The sequence below is a fragment of the Episyrphus balteatus genome, chromosome 1, assembly GCF_945859705.1.
Source record: "Episyrphus balteatus chromosome 1, idEpiBalt1.1, whole genome shotgun sequence".
In the NCBI taxonomy this organism is placed as follows: Eukaryota; Metazoa; Arthropoda; class Insecta; order Diptera; family Syrphidae; genus Episyrphus; species Episyrphus balteatus.
This window is the reverse complement of record NC_079134.1, coordinates 81,734,742-81,756,096: the sequence shown is the minus strand read 5'-3', so window position 1 is coordinate 81,756,096 and position 21,355 is coordinate 81,734,742. Positions and strand designations below refer to the sequence as shown.

At 32.1% G+C, this 21,355-nt stretch overlaps 2 protein-coding genes across 2 annotated transcripts in view; both read right to left on the bottom strand.

Annotated features, from left to right (window-relative positions):
* LOC129907272 (focal adhesion kinase 1-like) overlaps positions 1-21,355 on the bottom strand; it is a 237,538-nt gene that overhangs the window by 215,823 nt on the left and 360 nt on the right. The window lies entirely within an intron of this gene.
* Positions 233-21,349, bottom strand: LOC129906510 (uncharacterized). Its single transcript, XM_055982289.1, has 2 exons — positions 10,715-21,349; positions 233-9,749 (listed from the first exon to the last, which is right to left on the bottom strand). Exon 2 carries the CDS (start codon positions 4,044-4,046, stop codon positions 237-239), a length of 3,810 nt encoding a protein of 1,269 aa, XP_055838264.1. The 5' UTR covers positions 4,047-9,749; positions 10,715-21,349; the 3' UTR covers positions 233-236.

The following is a 21,355-nucleotide window of genomic DNA, read 5'->3' as shown; positions in this document are numbered from 1 at the left end:
AAAGATCTGACTGAGATAGTCGACCATTGACCCTAAGAAGATTATCGGAGTCTAAGTATGGATTAAATGATATTAACGAGCTTTTGAGATGTACGGGTTTACCTTCTAGCAACAATGAGTGTTCCTTTAAAAAATATCTTTTTTGAGAGATTAATATTAAACGTGTTCTTACAAATTGCATTTCTTCAGAAGTTATATCGAGTGAAGTATATCGAGTGTCTGACCTTTTTGAAAATTTATAGAAAAAACGGAATATGTAGCCAATAACACGCATAGCACGGTAACAATGAAAAACGATCAAGAATGTCTTCTGACACTTCTTGAACTACCAAGGAAACAACTGGTTTTTGTTCGAGGTCTTCGAAGAGGGGGGCGACAGGAGAGATAACTGGCCAAAGAGAGATGGGTTGGCAAAGCCAAGAAGGGCCATTCCACCAAAAAGTGTTACACCTCAAATCTGAAGCCATTAAACCTCGAGTGGCTAAATCAGCTGGATTTTCAGCTGATTTCACGTGTCTCCAAGGGATGTTTCCAACATTTTCTAGAATTTCGCTAGTGCGATTTGCAATAAAAGTCTTCCAAACACAAGGTGGTTTCTTAAGCCAAGCTAATACGATGGACGAATCGGTCCATAAAAAGGTCTGGTATGCATGGACAGGGAAACTTGAAACGTAAATTTTTACCATTTTGGAAAGTAGAAGTGCCCCACACAACTCAAGGCGTGGTAATGACACAGATTTGATAGGTGAAACCCTTGATTTTGCACAGAGCAAGTGAGAAGAGAAAGTTCCGTTAGACTGACGAACGCTTATGTATAAAGTGGCGGCATATGCCTTTTCTGAGGAGTCACAGAAACCATGAAATTGGACTTCTGACGAGGGTGAATATTCTACCCAACGGGGTATTTCAATTTGTTTTATGTCATTTAACGATTCCGCAAAATGTTTCCAAATTTTAAACGAGTCAGATTGAAGAGGATCGTCCCAGTCAGTATGCTCTGCCCAGATTTTTTGCATGAGCATTTTTGCAACTATCACAACGGGAGCTAACCAACCTGCAGGGTCAAAAATACGGCATATTTGAGAAAAAACTTCTCGTTTGGTGGGAGTTTCGGGTAAAACTATTGGTTGTATGGAAAAGTAGAAATTATCCCCCTTGGCATTCCAGCGTATCCCTAAGGTTTTTGTATTACTGTCAGTGTCTAGCTTCAAAAAATTTTCATTCAAAATATGTTCTCGAGGCAAATGTTCGAGTAAACAGGGAGTGTTAGAAGTCCACTTCCGGAGTGGAAATCCTGCTGAATCGAGAAGACTGATAAGTTCAGATTGAGCTTTCATAGCGGAATGAATATTATGAGCGCCGGACAAAACGTCATCAACATAAAACTCTGACTGAAGTATTTTTGACGCAAGAGGGAAATCGGTTTTTCCAATTCTTGCCAATTCAAGTAGGGTACGGATAGCCAAGTAGGGGGCACAATTTACGCCAAAAGTAACGGTGAGGAGTTCAAAATCTTCAATTTCCAGATGAGGAAAAGTGCGGAAAAGAATTCGTTGAAATGGAGTGTCCCGTGGGTTGATCAAAATTTGTCGGTACATTTTTTCTATGTCCGCATTAAACACATATTTATAGAATCGCCAGCGAATGATTAACGATGATAAGTCTTGTTGTAAAATCGGGCCAGGATACAGTAAATCATTTAAACTGACACCGTTTGAAGAGGCATTGGACGCATTGAAGACGACACGTACTTTTGTCGAAGTACTTTCTGGTTTTATTACCGCGTGATGCGGTAAATAAAATGACTTTACTTGACCTTCTTCAATACGCTCCAATGGAGTAACCTTTCTCATGTGATTTAGAGAAAGGTACTCAGAAATGACTTTTGAATATTGGGATTTCAAATTTTCTTTTGAGGCTAGAGATTTTTCAGTCCTAGAAAACTGTTTAAGAGCGATAAACCTAGAGTGGCCTAAGCCGGTCTTTGAAGTTTGTGGCTTAAAAGGAAGTCGGACAACAAACCTACCATCAGCGCGTCTGAAGGTGGTGCTTTTATACCGTTCTTCACAGAAACAGTCTTCTTTAGAACGAATAATTGTAAAAGGTAGTTCTTCTAATTCCCAGAATCTGCGTACTTCATTGTTACATTGGCATGACTTCTTTACTGTTATGTTGAATGATTGAAACGACTCTGGAATTGGCCCTGACAATATCCAACCGAACATAGTATTTTGGGCAAGTAGTGAGTTAGAAATGTGTTTAATGCCATTACGGATGATGGATGGGTAAAGATCGGCACCAATCAGAAGATCCACCTGAGAGGACTTATTAAACGTTGGATCGGCCAATTGAAGGCCTTCAAAAATTGTAGGATCTACTACCGAGAAAGATGAACTTGGGAGGTTGTTAGTTAGTGTTTTAAGCACAATGGCGTTTGCTGAAACAGTGACTGGAGGGGGGTTAGCAGAAGTGATTAAAAAGGAACAAAGTTTCTTAGAAGTGATAGAGAGATTTCCACTGATTCCAGAAATTGTAGAAATTTTGTCGATATATGGCAAATTCAGACGTTTTTGCACAGCTGCCGAAATGAAAGATACTTCGGAACCTGGATCAATTAGTGCCCTCACGGTACACACAGTATCCAGTCCTACTATATTCACTAAGGCAGTTGCCAAAAGAATTCTTTTTCGAGAGGTCACCATGAAATTTTGATATGCAGCTTGAGGAATAAATGGTTGCGAAGAAGCAGAGATTTGAGGATTTTGAATAGGTTGTGATTGAGAAGTGGACTGTATATTTGAATTTTGATTTTGAGTTGGAGTGGTATTGGGTGCAAGATGCAAAAGTGTATGGTGCCTTTTTTTGCAAAAACTGCAAGAATATTTGCTAGAGCAAGTAGCTTTTTGATGACTAGTGCCTAAGCAATTATTGCACATCTTCTTTTCTCGAACTATTTCGATTCGGGATTGGATTGGTAATGCCGAAAATTTAGGACACTCATAAATTGTATGTTCTGCCGAGCAAATTTTACACTTAGTTCCTCCCGCCTTCGCAAGAAAAGTATTGACTTTGCTAGGCTTTTGAAAATTGTTTTTCTTGGTGACTTGGAAATTTTGTGATAATGGTTTTGAAGAAGTGGTGTCTGAAATAGATTCTAACGTCTGGAATCGTGAATTTAAGAACTTGTCTAACTTTTCCCAAGTTGGTACTTTTGTTGGATCTTCTAAAGATTGTTCCCAAAGAGAAAGTGTTGTTTTAGGTAGCCTATTGCAACAGGCGAACACAAGGATTGGGTCCCAATTTTTGGTATCGACAAGGTGAGCTTTAAGTGCTGCTAGAGAGTCATTGATTTTACTTTGGAGGTTGCGGATAGATTTTGCGCTCTCTTCGTGAACTGTAGGCAAGTTAAAAATGTTTTTGACCTGGTTGTTCACAAGAATACGAGTGTTCTCATATGTGGCACGCAAAGCTGCCCAGGCAAGTGCAAAACTAGCATTTGTTAAAGGAAACTGACTGACAGTCCTAAATGCATCGTCTCTTGTCTTACAACGAAGATGGAATAGTTTTTCCACTTCACCTAACTTAGGGTGTTGAATATAAACCGCATCAAACATGTCGCGAAATGCAGGCCAGGAGATATAATCACCACGAAACACATCGGTATCACATGGTGGTAATTTGATACAATGAGAGGACCCGGATTTCTGTGGCATATTGACAGTGCTAAACTCCTTAACAACAACAGGGTCAGGTTTTAGTTTGTTTTGGAACTCAAGAAACAATCCTAAGCAATTCACATAAGTTTCATTGCTGTTTCTGTACTTTGATTCTATTGCATCCATATCGAGAGGTTCTTCCTCTAGAGTAGGGATATAACGAGCACATTGAGCATATTTCTCTTTGACACTATTCCATAAATCTTTGAGTTCTGATTTTCGAGCTTCTAATGTCGTAATTGAATGGCTGGTTTCAGGCACTTCTTTTGCCGAAGCATGAAATTTGACAAGCAAATCTGCCGCAAAAATAAAATCGTCTAAATGTGACATAATCAAAAAATTCAAACAAAAGAATTTTTCAAAATCTTATTGAGAAAACCAGGGGTTCTCAAAAGAACCTTGAAAAGGGAGAGCGACTGGGTGAAAACGTTAATAAGTTTTTGCGTTTTGAGAATTAATTTGAAAAAACTTTCAAAAAAAAATTCAAACAAATGAATTTTTCAAAATCTTATTGAGAAAACACAAGGGTTCTCAAAAGAACCTTGAAAATCAAGAGTGACTGGGTGAAAACGTGAATAAGTTTTTTGCGTTTTCAGAATTAATTTGAAAAAACTTTCAAAAATCAATTCAAACAAAAGAATTTTTCAAAGTCTAACTGAGAAAAGCAAGGGTTCTTAAAAGAACCTTGAAAAGCGAGAGCGACTGGGTGAAAACGTTAATAAGTTTGTGCGTTTTCAGAATTAATTTGAAAAAACTTTCAAAAACAATTCAAACAAAAGAATTTTTCAAAGTATAACTGAAAAAAGCAAGGGTTCTCAAAAGAACCTTGAAAAGGGAGAGCGACTGGGTGAAAACGTGAATAAGTTTTTGCGTTTTCAGAATTAATTTGAAAAAACTTTCAAAAAAAAATTCAAACAAAAGAATTTTTCAAAATCTTATTGAGAAAACACAAGGGTTCTCAAAAGAACCTTGAAAATCAAGAGTAACTGGGTGAAAACGTGAATAAGTTTTTGCGTTTTCAGAATTAATTTGAAAAAACTTTCAAAAACAATTCAAACAAAAGAATTTTTCAAAGTATAACTGAAAAAAGCAAGGGTTCTCAAAAGAACCTTGAAAAGGGAGAGCGACTGGGTGAAAACGTTAATAAGTTTTTGCGTTTTCAGAATTAATTTGAAAAAACTTTCAAAAAAAAATTCAAACAAAAGAATTTTTCAAAATCTTATTGAGAAAACACAAGGGTTCTCAAAAGAACCTTGAAAATCAAGAGAGACTGGGTGAAAACGTGAATAAGTTTTTTGCGTTTTCAGAAATAATTTGAAAAAACTTTCAAAAATCAATTCAAACAAAAGAATTTTTCAAAGTCTAATTGAGAAAAGCAAGGGTTCTCAAAAGAACCTTGAAAAGCGAGAGCGACTGGGTGAAAACGTTAATAAGTTTTTGCGTTTTCAGAATTAATTTGAAAAAACTTTCAAAAACAATTCAAACAAAAGAATTTTTCAAAGTATAACTGAAAAAAGCAAGGGTTCTCAAAAGAACCTTGAAAAGGGAGAGCGACTGGGTGAAAACGTGAATAAGTTTTTGCGTTTTCAGAATTAATTTGAAAAAACTTTCAAAAAAAATTCAAACAAAAGAATTTTTCAAAATCTTATTGAGAAAACACAAGGGTTCTCAAAAGAACCTTGAAAATCAAGAGTAACTGGGTGAAAACGTGAATAAGTTTTTGCGTTTTCAGAATTAATTTGAAAAAACTTTCAAAAACAATTCAAACAAAAGAATTTTTCAAAGTATAACTGAAAAAAGCAAGGGTTCTCAAAAGAACCTTGAAAAGCGAGAGCGACTGGGTGAAAACGTTAATAAGTTTTTGCGTTTTCAGAATTAATTTGAAAAAACTTTCAAAAATCAATTCAAACAAAAGAATTTTTCAAAGTCTAATTGAGAAAAGCAAGGGTTCTCAAAAGAACCTTGAAAAGCGAGAGCGACTGGGTGAAAACGTTAATAAGTTTTTGCGTTTTCAGAATTAATTTGAAAAAACTTTCAAAAACAATTCAAACAAAAGAATTTTTCAAAGTATAACTGAAAAAAGCAAGGGTTCTCAAAAGAACCTTGAAAAGGGAGAGCGACTGGGTGAAAACGTGAATAAGTTTTTGCGTTTTCAGAATTAATTTGAAAAAACTTTCAAAAATCAATTCAAACAAAAGAATTTTTCAAAGTCTAATTGAGAAAAGCAGGGGTTCTCAAAAGAACCTTGAAAAGCGAGAGTGACTGGGTGAAAACGTTAATAAGTTTTTGCGTTTTCAGAATTAATTTGAAAAAACTTTCAAAAATCAATTCAAACAAAAGAATTTTTCAAAGTCTAATTGAGAAAAGCAAGGGTTCTCAAAAGAACCTTGAAAAGCGAGAGCGACTGGGTGAAAACGTTGATAATTATCGGCGTTGTTCGAGAAAAAAAATATTTGAAAAGTTAAAAGAAATGCACAAGTTCAAGATTAAAAAAAAACTTTTCAAAAAGAGATGAAATATGTTTAAATTCCCCAAGATAGTTTATCGCAAATTTGTTGTTTTAAAGTTTCTTTATTTATTTTCGAAAATGATCGTAAATTCGTAGAATTATGTGAAATAATTTATGAACCTTGAATAATTCCTGTGAATATGGAAACTGTGGTTGATTTTTTATAAAAAAAAGCGTTGAGAGAAAAAAAAAATCCCAAAAGACTTAGGGACCAGCACAAGAATCTAATGTGAAAGAAAAAAAAACTGTTCCGAAAATGAATAACAGTTCATATAAAAAACTGTAAATTAAAATGAATAACAGTTCAAATAAAAGAAAAACTGTATATTAAAAATCACGCTATAAATGCCATCACCAAAAATTTTTACCGTTGTTGGGAGCACGAGCAGCACAAAGAAACTTTGAGTTTGGTTCTCAAAAGAACCTTGAAAAAAAATGAAATGACTTTTTGAAAACGTTTTGCGTTTTTTTTTTTTGTCCAGTTAAATAACCTAGTGTGACTGGAGAAAATCTCAACAAACGAGAACGCGATGCAAAAAAAAGAGAAAGAGAAAGAATGTGACGCCACTTTTCCCGTAGAGAAAAAATTAAACGTTTTATCTATATGTATATATATTAGGGTGGGTCAAAAAAATCGAAATTCTTTTTTTTGAATTGGTACTCCGAAAAATCGATTGCTAGACCCCTCTAGAATATACACACCAAATATGAGCTCTTTATATTAATGGGAAGGTCCTCCGCTTTGCAATTTTCCATTTTTACATCAAGCTTCTACTAAAAAAAAATTATTTTTTTATTAATTGACTTTTTAGCAAATTTCTTTTCATATTCTTGTAGGAAATTGAACGCTCTACAAAAAAAGCCTTATACACTTTTTTCGTTTATCTAACCGTTGAATAGATATTTGAGGTCCAAAAATCGAGAAAATCTTTAAAAAATCGTTTTTTGTTCTTAATTTTGTAACAAATTGAAAAATTATAATGATCAAACGCGCAAGACATATTCTTGTTGGAAATTGATTGCTCCACAAAAAAGGTCTTGTTAATTTTTTTCATTAATCTAACCATTCTAAAGATATTCGAGGTCAAAGTTAAAAAAAAATATAAAAACATTTTATATTTTTAAAAAAATTCTAATTCACTGAAACTTCATTATTTTCAAATAAGCAAGATATATTCTTGTAGGGGCTTAAACGTTCTACAAAAAATTCCTTGGAATGAAATTGATTGCTTTAACCGTTTAGAAGATATTCGTATCCAAACCAATGCTCACTGATTTCAATAGTTTTCTTATGACCCGTATGCATTGCGATTTGGATACGAATATCTTCTAAGCGGTTAAAGCAATCAATTTCATTCTAAGGAAAATTGCATATTTTGAACGATCGACTTGTGAAATTTTGTGTGTGTGATAAGGTTCATTGGTTACATGTTTTGTTTCATAATTGGGCCCCGCAGGCTGCGCTGTTGTCAAATCTTAAGAAAATTGCATATTTTAAACGAACGACTTGACAGGTCTTTGTAAAATTTTATGTGTGTGATATGGACCCGGTAAGTATCGCTGTTGTCAAGTTATAGTGAAATTCCATATTTGGAGTTTGAAACACTGTATGGATTTTTGTGAATTTTTGTGTGTGTGATAAGATTCATTCGAGACAATTTTTTTTTATAAATGGACCCGGAAGGTGACGCTGATGACGCTGATATAAGCAAATTCAACATTTGGGGTTTAAAATCATTCAACTGTCTTAAGTTGGACTTGACTTCATGTTACTTGGCTTTTAAGATGAAATTATTATCTTAAGCACACTGGTAACGGGTAATGAAACGGGAGAATGTGTCATATTTGTCGTGCATGTAGCCGGGTTTCATCGATTTATTGGACGTTATCATATCAAAAAAAAAAAAAAAACACCAAAACCAATTTTGCCCAATTTATCAGCTTTTTTTAAAATTTAACATAGGAACACATTAAAGGACCCCGCACATTTTGTATGGGAAGTGGCCCGCGGTGAAATTGTATGAAATTTTAGTATGTTGTTCTCTTGAAGCTCCTGATCAAAATATGGGCAGAAAGTCGAAAAGTGGACAGTTTTTAAGATAACGGTTTTTTCCGATGACTTTCCAAACCTTTTATTATGATAGTAACTCTCTATATTGTGTTTTGAATTCATAAGTTTTTAGGGTCGCTGAAACCGAATCCGATGTCTATTTTGCCCCATCACTTTGGGTTTTCAAGATAACGGGCTTCAAGAAAACAACATACTAAAATTTCAGACAATTTCACCGAGGCCCACTTCCCATATGGAGTCGTTTAATTAAATAAAAAGATTCGAACTTTCATTTCAAAATAATCCAACTTAATAAAATTTAAACTTACTAAGTATACAAATTTCGATTGTAGCCACGAGGCGTAGATGACTATCATGAAAAAAGGTTTGGGGTTAAGCCTTCTATTTATATATTTTACATGTGTGACGTAACCTAATGTCAGATAAATTGAAAAATCGTATTTTCTAAAAGCCCAATTTTTGAAGTGCCGAATTTTTCGAAGGCCATTTTGAAATATTTATGGAAAAAAGTTTGAAGGAGTTGAAAACTAATTGTGCTCCTTTCTGCGGTTTTCAAATTTTTCAAATAATTTAAATTTTTAAATGTCACATCAATAAAATTGTTTTTGTTATTTTGTACTTTAATTTACTTTTTATACTTTGTCTAACTTTGTGTTTCGATGCAGTTCTCGCTTTATTGGATACAAAAATTTAAAACATGAAATCATTTTAAATAAAATGCACGACTGGGTCGCACGTACTTGCTCTTGTAGTTCAAAGCATCTTTATCTTAAATATCTATTGGAAATTTAAGATTTTGTGAAGAAAAAAAAATAAAAACAAAAAAAAAATCGAAAGTTAAAAAAATTCAATTTTTTAAAAATTTTTTTGAAAAACTTTTATTTTAATTTTTTTTTTAAATTTTTTTTTACATTTTACACTTCAATACCTATGATGTCTGTAAATTTTGAAAAAATTGACTTATGCTTTGATGAAATATATGAACTTAAAAAACATGTCAATTTTTGAAAAACGGCAACGCCATATTTCCGCTCTTGGCATTTTTTGAGAAAAACTAAAAACGCAGTTTTGTTGGAATCAATAAGAGTACTGCCCACACCAAATTTAAACGAAATCGTTAGAGCCGTTTTCGAGAAATTTGAAATACCTCGAAAACGTTATATGGGAGATATGCGTTAAATTGGAGATATTAAAAAAATAAAAAAAACGGACCTAGGGAATTACGTAAAAATCATCTGTACCAAGTTTCAAGCAAATCCATCCACCCGTTTAGGCCCTAGCTCGATGTACAGATGGACGCACAGACGCACAGACGCACAGACGCACAGACGCACACACGCACAGACCGACGGACGGCATGACGAAAACCACTTTTTTGATCTTCTCCATTATCGTAATGTTGGTTTTGATTAAAACCTCGATTTTTTTTTTCTACACGAAACCAATACTTGCCCTATAGATACGGTGACCATATTTCTGGAAGCGAAACCCGGGACAGATAAAAAATTCGTTGGATCGTTTTGAAAATATTGATTTTTCAAAAAAAAAAAATTTTAAATGAGTTTTCATAATTTTTCCTTATTTTGATATCAAGATTTCCTAAACGATTTTATGGAAGCTTTTTTGTTGAAATCATTCAAGTCGTTTACGAAATCAGAAATCAAGAAAGGGGTTTTATAATAATGTCTGTTAAAAACTTATAAAAAAATATTTTTTTGATCAAGTCTGGAGAGTTGTTTTTTAACATTTTAATTTTATTTTAAATGATTTTGAAATTGTATGATCTTAAACACAACTTTTAACATGTCCTTAAAAGTTTTGAAACTTATCTGGGTTCTTTACTCTTCCATATGTTGTTCTTTATTCGAAAACATTTTACCTGGTGTAGCAACCTGACAAACAGAAGCTGGAACTAAATGATTGACGAACATTAAAAAAAAACTAAAACTAAAAAAAAACGAAAATTTTCATACAAAACCAGCACCAAATTTAGCTTTTCGTTGTACAAAACGCAGCTTAGGTAACGAAATTCTTACCTGTGCTAGAATATATGGAGAATTTTCAATACTTTGTCACTCCCATTTATTATTTGTCCAGGCAATTTTTCTTGCAGCAAAAGTTTTTTGACTTTGGAGACTTAGAAAAATTTTCGTTTTGCTTCAGCAACGTACTAGGCTTAATGCTTTATCCGAAAAATTAGAAAAATTTTAATTTCCACCCAATGTTTTCTTATTTTCCGTGCAAAGTATTTAAAATATTGAATACAAAAATCAGAGAATATCCAAATACGGGACAATCACGGGACAAATTACAAAATACGGGACACTTATACGTCCCGGGTTTCTTGAATAAAAACCCGGGACAAGCTGTAGAAAAACGGGACAGTCCCGGGTAAACCGGGACGGATGGTCACCGTACCTATAGAGCAAGTAAAAGGCTCCGTGAAGCCAGAACTGCGACCTTAAAATTTTTGAACCAAATTTGTCTATTTCGTTTGTCCACCGTTTGTCCATGTTTGTCCACCCAAAATTTTCGTTTGTCCACCCTTCAAAAAAATTTTAGAGCAAATTCTTTTTTTTTATAGGAAGTCTGAAAAATGAAAAATCGTCTAAAACGGTCAAATTTTGAGATAGGCGTATAAAACCAACTGCAATCGTTTGTCCACCTCGAGTTCTATATACATACCAAATATTATCGTTTTTCCACCCCCTGTTTAGGAGCAATTTAAAAAACAAATTTTGCACTGAAAAATTAAAACTCCCCTAAAATCCCCAAAAATCAATTTTCATCAAAAATTCAAACTGCTGTCGTTTGTCCACCTCGAGTTCTTTACGTATACCAAAAATCATCGTTTGTCCACCCTCTGTTTAGGAGATATTCCAAAAAGAATTTTTTTATAGCAACTTAAAAAAAAGTACGCATACACCACAGTGTACCTCTACTGAAAATTAAAAAGTCCTCAAAAATTATTATTTTTCAAAAATTCAAACGGCAATCGTTTGTCCACCTCGAGAAATGTATACAAACAAAAAATCATCGTTTGTCCACCCTACGTTTAGGAGATATTCAAAAAACAAAATTTGTACTGAAAAATTCGAAGTCCCAAAAAATCTCCAAAAATTGACTTTTTTCAAAATTTCAAATTTCTGTCGTTTGTCCACCTCGAGTTCTATACGTATGCCAAAAATCGTCGTTTGTCCACCCTACGTTTAAAAGATATTCAAAAAACAAATTTTGTACTGAAAATTTCAAAGTCCCATAAAATCTCCAAAATTTGACTTTTTTCAAAATTTCAAATTTCTGTCGTTTGTCCACCTCAAGTTCTATACGTATGCCAAAAATCGTCGTTTGTCCACCCTACGTTTAAAAGATATTCAAAAAACAAAATTTGTACTGAAAATTTCAAAGTCCCAAAAAATCTCCAAAAATTGACTTTTTTCAAAATTTCAAATTTCTGTCGTTTGTCCACCTCGAGTTCTATACGTATGCCAAAAATCGTCGTTTGTCCACCCTACGTTTAAAAGATATTCAAAAAACAAATTTTGTACTGAAAATTTCAAAGTCCCATAAAATCTCCAAAATTTTACTTTTTTCAAAATTTCAAATTTCTGTCGTTTGTCCACCTCGAGTTCTATACGTATACCAAAAATCGTCGTTTGTCCACCCTACGTTTAAAAGATATTCAAAAAACAAAATTTGTACTGAAAATTTCAAAGTCCCAAAAAATCTCCAAAAATTGACTTTTTTCAAAATTTCAAATTTCTGTCGTTTGTCCACCTCGAGTTCTATACGTATGCCAAAAATCGTCGTTTGTCCACCCTACGTTTAGAAGATATTCAAAAAACAAATTTTGTACTGAGAAATCGAAAAAAAAATATTACGCATACACCAGAGTGAAAATTTCAAAATCCTCAAAAATTACTTTTTTTCAAAAATTCAAACGGCAATCGTTTGTCCACCTCGAGAAATGGATACAAACAAAAAATCATCGTTTGTCCACCCTACGTTTAGGAGATATTCAAAAAACAAAATTTGTACTGAAAAATTCAAAGTCCCAAAAAATCTCCAAAAATTGACTTTTTTCAAAATTTCAAATTTCTGTCGTTTGTCCACCTCGAGTTCTATACGTATACCAAAAATCGTCGTTTGTCCACTCTACGTTTAAAAGATATTCAAAAAACAAAATTTGTACTGAAAATTTCAAAGTCCCAAAAAATCTCCAAAAATTGACTTTTTTCAAAATTTCAAATTTCTGTCGTTTGTCCACCTCGAGTTCTACACGTATGCCAAAAATCGTCGTTTGTCCACCCTACGTTTAAAAGATATTCAAAAAACAAATTTTGTACTGAAAATTTCAAAGTCCCAAAAAATCTCCAAAAATTGACTTTTTTCAAAATTTCAAATTTTTGTCGTTTGTCCACCTCGAGTTCTATACGTATGCCAAAAATCGTCGTTTGTCCACCCTACGTTTAAAAGATATTCAAAAAACAAATTTTGTACTGAAAATTTCAAAGTCCCATAAAATCTCCAAAATTTGACTTTTTTCAAAATTTCAAATTTCTGTCGTTTGTCCACCTTACTTTCAGAAAATATTTAAAAAAAACAAAAAATTCAAGGTCCCATAAAATTTACTAAAATTTTTGTTTCAAAAATGTTACCGCTTATTCTTATTCAAATAACTAAGCACTCTCTCGGTACTAGGTTCACTTTATCTAATTATATGAAAAAAAGTATCCAAAAATGGTATGAAAAGCCAAAAATTTGTTTGACAATTTTTAATTTTGCAGTAAGAAAATTTTTTTTTATTAACTTACTTTTTTTTTGAAAATTAAATGATTAGGTATTTCAAATGTATCCTTTCCTTTTTTATAAAGTGATCCGTTGTTGAGGTATGAATAGTTTAATTCAAGAGTATGAATATTTCTTTGAAGACTGAAAATGAAGTCTTTAAAAACAAATAATCTAAATGAATAGCCTTTCAAAAAATAATAAATGACTTAAGAGAAAATAAGACAGTTCTATTTCTATTTCACGATTTTAAATAAAATCTTTACGTCTAAAATTGTAAAACCAGAAAAATGAAGCTTTCACATGCTTTTTGTTTTGTCATGATACGATTATTTTTCATTGAGAAACAGCTTATCAAAAATCACTAAAAAAAGAATCACGAATTTTGTTTGTTCCTAAAATTTTTTGGGCTACTGTATTTAGTTCATATAAATAGTTTAAGTTAGTATGGTAAATTAAAGTGCTAAGTTATTTGAATAAGAATTAGTGCTTAAATTATTGTAAAAAAAATTTTTGGGGTTTTTGTTATTTTTACTAAGGAATGTATGCGTATTTTCTTGAGAGTTGCTATAGAAAAATTCTTTTTGGAGTATCTCCTAAACGTAGGGTGGACAAACGACGATTTTTAGTACACGTGTAGAACTGGAGGTGGACAAACGACAGAATTTTGAAATTTTGAAAAAAGTCAAATTTTGGAGATTTTATGGGACTTTGAAATTTTCAGTACAAAATTTGTTTTTTGAATATCTTTTAAACGTAGAGTGAACAAACTCGAGGTGGACAAACGACAGAAATTTGAAATTTTGACAAAAGTCAATTTTTGGAGATTTTTTGGGACTTTGAAATTTTCAGTACAAATTTTGTTTTTTGAATATCTTTTAAACGTAGGGTGGACAAACGACGATTTTTGGCATACGTGTAGAACTCGAGGTGGACAAACGACAGAAATTTGAAATTTTGAAAAAAGTCAATTTTTGGAGATTTTTTGGGACTTTGAAATTTTCAGTACAAATTTTGTTTTTTGAATATCTTTTAAACGTAGGGTGGACAAACGACGATTTTTGGTATACGTATAGAACTCGAGGTGGACAAACGACAAAAATTTGAAATTTTGAAAAAAGTCAATTTTTGGAGATTTTTTGGGACTTTGAAATTTTCAGTACAAATTTTGTTTTTTGAATATCTTTTAAACGTAGGGTGGACAAACGACGATTTTTGGTATACGCATAGAACTCGAGGTGGACAAACGACAGAAATTTGAAATTTTGAAAAAAGTCAATTTTTGGAGATTTTTTGGGACTTTGAAATTTTCAGTACAAATTTTGTTTTTTGAATATCTTTTAAACGTAGGGTGGACAAACGACGATTTTTGGTATACGTATAGAACTCGAGGTGGACAAACGACAGAAATTTGAAATTTTGAAAAAAGTCAATTTTTGGAGATTTTTTGGGACTTTGAATTTTTCAGTACAAATTTTGTTTTTTGAATATCTCCTAAACGTAGGGTGGACAAACGATGATTTTTTGTTTGTATCCATTTCTCGAGGTGGACAAACGATTGCCGTTTGAATTTTTGAAAAAAAGTAATTTTTGAGGATTTTGAAATTTTCACTCTGGTGTATGCGTAATATTTTTTTTTCGATTTCTCAGTACAAAATTTGTTTTTTGAATATCTTCTAAACGTAAGGTGGACAAACGACGATTTTTGGCATACGTGTAGAACTCGAGGTGGACAAACGACAGAAATTTGAAATTTTGAAAAAAGTCAATTTTTGGAGATTTTTTGGGACTTTGAAATTTTCAGTACAAATTTTGTTTTTTGAATATCTTTTAAACGTAGGGTGGACAAACGACGATTTTTGGCATACGTATAGAACTCGAGGTGGACAAACGACAGAAATTTGAAATTTTGAAAAAAGTCAAATTTTGGAGATTTTATGGGACTTTGAAATTTTCAGTACAAAATTTGTTTTTTGAATATCTTTTAAACGTAGGGTGGACAAACGACGATTCTTGGCATACGTATAGAACTCGAGGTGGACAAACGACAGAAATGTGAAATTTTGAAAAAAGTCAATTTTTGGAGATTTTTTGGGACTTCGAATTTTTCAGTACAAATTTTGTTTTTTGAATATCTCCTAAACGTAGGGTGGACAAACGATGATTTTTTGTTTATATACATTTCTCGAGGTGGACAAACGATTGCCGTTTGAATTTTTGAAAAATAATAATTTTTGAGGACTTTTTAATTTTCAGTAGAGGTACACTGTGGTGTATGCGTACTTTTTTTTAAGTTGCTATAAAAAAATTCTTTTTGGAATATCTCTTAAACAGAGGGTGGACAAACGATGATTTTTGGTATACGTAAAGAACTCGAGGTGGACAAACGACAGCAGTTTGAATTTTTGATGAAAATTGATTTTTGGGGATTTTAGGGGAGTTTTAATTTTTCAGTGCAAAATTTGTTTTTTAAATTGCTCCTAAAAACGATAATATTTGGTATGTATATAGAACTCGAGGTGGACAAACGATTGCAGTTGGTTTTATACGCCTATCTCAAAATTTGACCGTTTTAGACGATTTTTCATTTTTCAGACTTCCTATAAAAAAAAAGAATTTGCTCTAAAATTTTTTTGAAGGGTGGACAAACGAAAATTTTGGGTGGACAAACATGGACAAACGGTGGACAAACGAATTAGACAAATTTGGTTCAAAAATTTTGAGGTCGCAGTTCTGGCTTCACGGAGCCCAAGTAAAAAGTAAAAAATATTTTGTAATTTTGAACGAGAAAATTTTGTTTGACATTAAATTTCTATGTATTTGTGATTTTGAGTTGATTCTGATTTGAAATCGAGAAGAGAATTTTTTTCTGAGAAGCGTTCTAGCTGTCATGTTTTTGTGAATAAAACACTTTTAGAAGTCTCCTGAATGCTTCCGAACGCTTCTCGACTGCCAATCGAAAACGACATAAATAAAAAGATTCGAACTTTCATTTCAAAATAATCCAACTTAATAAAATTTAAACTTACTAAGAATACAAATTTCGATTGTAGCCACGAGGCGTAGATGATTATCAAGAAAAAAGATTTTGGGTTAAGCCTTCTATTATACATTTTACACATTTGATAGAAAAAGGAAATAAAAGAAATTAGAAGAAATGAATGAAATTTGAAAAATGTGTGACGTAACGTAGTTTCAAATAAATTGAAAATTCAGAAAATTCGTATTTTCTAAAAGCCCAATTTTTGAAGTGCCGAATTTTTCGAAGGCCATTTTGAAATATTTATGGAAAAAAGTTTGAAGGAGTTGAAAACTAATTGTGCTACTTTTTGTGGTGCACTACAGAAATGAGCATTTTACAATCTTACTTACACAAGTTCTAAAGTGAAAGTTTAAAAGTAAACTCATTTTTCTAACTAAAATACCACTGAAAACTTACAAAAATGTGTTAAGAACCTTATCGAATTCCAATCTGTCAATCAATCTGCAGTCGAATCAATCTGCATTGAAAAAAATTTGCTATTTTTCCGGAAGATTCCGGAAGACTCGATCTGAAACTCTTTTTGAGACGGATTCACATACATTTTCACACACTATAATATACAATTGCAAAACGTCAAACCAAACTATAATTTGGAACAAAACAAAATTAAATAAACCAGAGCCTTTAAGCCTGAACTACATAGAAACACAAAGTGAAAAAAGTACAAAAATGTTTCTAATTTTTCAAATAATTTAAATTTTTAAATGTCACATCAATGAAATTGTTTTTGTTATTTTGGACTTTAATTTACTTTTTATACTTTGTTAGACTTTGTGTTTCGATGCAGTTATAGCTTTATTGGATAAATATAAAGAAATTTAAAATATGAAATCATTTCAAAATAGTAAAAAATATTTTGTTTGATCTGTCACTAGGACACACATAAATTTACAAAAAAAAAATCCTACTAATTGAATTTCCTAAATAGCCAAAATATTTGTGCTCCACATATCATCCGAACCGAGTGAACCGATTTTTTTTTTATAGGAAAAGTTTTACACATTACAGGGCTAAAATTTGAAAACATTTAGTGAATGTCATATTTACGTTCGCTTAAGTGGAGAAATCCCCGATCATTTATGAACCATAAAAATGATTCGAATGTGTTGCCACGCTACCTAGGAGAAAGGACTCAAAAAGGTTCAAAATTGAATTGATAAGGTTTTGTTCACTTATGTGAACCAATTACGATTAAGTTCTGAAGGGAAATGTTTGCTGGGGGGTTCTTTTTATTCCACACATGTGCGTAGTAGTAGTGAGAAACTCTCAGTTTTTCAACAAAAACAAAATTCAAATGTTGTATTTCTAATTGTTGTATTTCTGCATCTTATTCATGAAGATAGAAATATAAGAAATTATAAAAGATGATTTTATATGTGTTTGTATTTTAACTAAAAAATCTGGTTGAATAGCTGATTGACATTCTTTTTAAGGTATTTTTGTTTCTTCATTTTTGAGTTCTTGATATTCTGGATAAACTATTTTGTCTCGCCGGTCTGTTTTATTCCTTATCCAGAAAAAATAAAGAAACACACTCTTTAATAAAGGGTGCGTTTGATTTAAAAAGATATAAGATTTTCCCACTTTAAGGTAAAATAAAAGCACGACTGGGGTCGTTTACTTGCTCTTGCATTTCAAAGTACTTTTATGTTAGTCTACTTGTAGATTATAAGAGCTGCCTCTATAAAAAATTTTAATAAATTTGGTTTATGAAGAGGAAGAGCCGACATGGAAACTAAATTTTTGTTAAATAAAACGTTTTTTTTGTTATATTTGACTTTTTTGAGAAAAAATAAAAATGCAGTTTTATTGCAATTGCTTTGAATATTACGTATGCAAAAATTAATCAAAATCGTTCGAGCCGTTTTCCAGAAAATTGAAAAAACTCGAAAATTTTGTATGGGAGCTATACGTTCTAAGCGAGATATTAAAAAACAAAAAAAAAAACCAACCTTGGAAATTACGAAAAAAACATCTATACCAAATTTCAAGAAAATCAGTTCACCCGTTGTAGCAGCTTGTACAGATGGACGCACCGACGCACAGACCGACGGACGTCATGATGAAACCCACTTTTTTGGACTTCTCTATCATCGTAATGTTAGTTTTGATTAAAACCTCGAATTCTTTTTTTGACACGAAACCAATACTTGCCCTATTGAGCAAGTAAAAAGTCATTAAAAAAACAGAAGTCGGAAAGTCTTTTTTTCGGTTTTGAGATGAATTTCAAATTTTCTAATTGAAATCAGAACAATTTGATATAGGTATAACTTCGTCATACTCCAATGGGTGCAGGGAAATAATTCCACGGGAATCTGCTCCACATAGGAATGTATTCCACCTCATATGGGAATCTGTTCCACTTTTTGAAGTGGAATAAATTCCCGCCCCGAGTGAGAATCTATTACACTTTGAATTGAAAAATAACTCCACCTTCAATTTTGGTGATTTATTTCTTGTCATTTTGGAGAATGATTTTACTTTATGTTTGTATTGTATGTGCAATCTGGAAAAAAGCTACGTTTTGCGGAAATAGATAGTACCTTCAGTTTATAAACCATTTTCATGGCATAAATAAATAGTAGAGCTCCTTCCAATTCGATCTGGGAAAATATAATGTATTTCTATTGTAAGTTTCTGAAACATAGCTATGTTGAGCCATTGAATCGAGCCAACTGGTACATATTAACTACTTACATGCTCTTCATACGAAAACTGATCAAAAGCTAAAAAAAACTGATCTTGTAATAATTGGTTGAAAAATTCGCGCGAATTGGTCGAAAAGGAAAATAAAATGCACGACTGGGGTCGCACGAACTTGCTCTTAGAGTTAAAGTTGCTTAAATTTTTAAGACTTTTTATATAGAAATTTGGAAAAAAAAATAAAATTCGTTTTAAAAAAAAATAAAATAAAATCTGAAATTAAATTGCCCTCCAAAACAAGTACGCAGTTTTGATTGATATATTAACATGCATTTTTAGAAAAAAAAATATCAAAATCGTTAGAGCCGTTTTTTAAAAAACTAATTTTTTATAAATAATTTTTTGGAAAAAAAAGTTTAAAAATAAAATTGGTATGCCATTTTGTAGAAATTACTAATCAACATCTAAAAACAAAATTTCAAAAAAATTAAATGTCCCGTTTTCGAAAATTTGATTTTTCAAAAAAAAATTTTCAAAATTTTTTTAAAAATCCAAAAATTATTTTTTTCAAAATTTTATTTTTGGCTTACATTTAAATTATATAAATGCTTCTTCACAAAAAGTTTCGTTGAAATCGACTAAGCAGTTTTGGAGATAATCGGATTTGAAAAAAACGGTTATATGGCAGGTACCGTTAATAATGATTTTCAAAAAAAAATTAACTTTAAACTAACACTTGAATTTTTTAAACAAAATCGTTAGAGCCGTTTTCGAGATATTTCAATTTTACTAAAATCGGTATATGACAAGTACCGTTATTTTTGGTCCAAAAAAATTAATTCCAAAAACCCCTCTGGAGAGTCGCCAAATAACGCTGCATACCAGGTTTGACATCAATCGGTCCATCCGTTTAGGCTGTAGCTCGTTATACAGACAGACAGACTGACAGACTGACAGACTGACAGACTGACAGACTGACAGACTGACAGACTGACAGACTGAAAGACAGACAGACAGACAGACGGACTTCCGGGACCCACTTTTTTGGCATTGTCTACCATCGTAATGTCATGGAAAAATGTTATCTCAACTTTTTTTTTTTGTACGAATGCACAACTTGATATATAGTACCTATATCGCAAGTAAAAAAGTAGACAGACATAGCCAACAAGAGCAAAAGCGTCATTTTGTTATTTTTTGTTGAAGTGTTTAGTCGCGTCGTGTCTCGTGTCGTTGTTAATAAAATATAAGTATAATTATAAACAATTATATCATAATATTAACAATAAATTAAATTTTTGACTTTTTTGATCGATATCTCGAAAAAGGTTCATGATACGCAAAAAATGTGTATGCATGAATTGTAGAACATGGTAAAAGCTCATTGTAAAATTTTCGTATCTCGAAGGATAGCCGAGTTATTGTCAAAAAAGTTATTGCGGAAAAAGCTCATAGGAAATCTTGGTCGAAAACTTCAAGTTAAGCTTTTTTAAGCATCCCCTACAACATATCCAAATTTTAGCTTTCTCGGTCATTTTGCATTTCTAAGCCGTTTTTTCCGACATAATGACTGGCCATTTGCTGAATCGAAACTTAAATAATTTATGTTGAACACAAACTCTTATTCCCTACATTTTCCTCTGCGTAAACTGTCACATACGGATTTATGTAGAACTTAAATGGTTAAGTTTCGATTCAGCAATCGGGTCTAAGAATCCCGCCCAAGCAACTTCAGTTGAAGGGAAAACTCTATAATCGTTTGTTTTGAAAAAGAATACAACTTCGTTTTATAAAAATAAAATATTTTGGTAAAACTAAACCTCCTATTTGCGTATACCTATATAAAGTATTGATTTATATGAATGGTTCTTTAAATATTCAGAAATCAATAATTTTTCCAAAGTTTTGGTGGGTAATAATTCCACAAAAAAATAGGTGAAATAAATTCCATTCCACAGTGATAAATTCTCTTGAAAAAGTTTAATAGATTCCCTCTTGAAGCGGAATAAATTCCCATGTGGAGCAGATGCACCGCTCCAATGCAATGTAATTACAAACCGAGTTCACAAAATCACACACAAAATCAAAAAAACAATTTGTACAACGAACTGGACCCACTTTGGGTTATGTATTATGATTCGCTGAATCTGAATCCGAGGTCTGTTTGGTCCCATCCGGTCCTGGTTTTGAGTACCTACACACAAAATAGCACAAAAAATGGAAATTTGATTTGTGGTTTTTTTTTTAACTAAAAACGGATTTAGCGCATCGAAATACTTGACCCAAGATAGGTCTAGTAAAAACGACAGATAATACAGTCTCGTCTGTATAATTTAGTTCGATGCTCAACTTTTTGTTTGTTGTGTTATCAATTAATTAAACATTCAAAAAAATATATATATCCATGCGTTACGATCAAGGAAACATGAACCAAATTTACTTTATAGCACCTAATTCTATCTGGAGTTGGATTTAACCACTGCTCTTATCGGCAGCTGCGTGGTTTTTTGTAATATGTACATGTAAATTTTTTATACAGATACAACTTATAACATTTTTGAATTTCCTCTAGAATTGCAACTTAC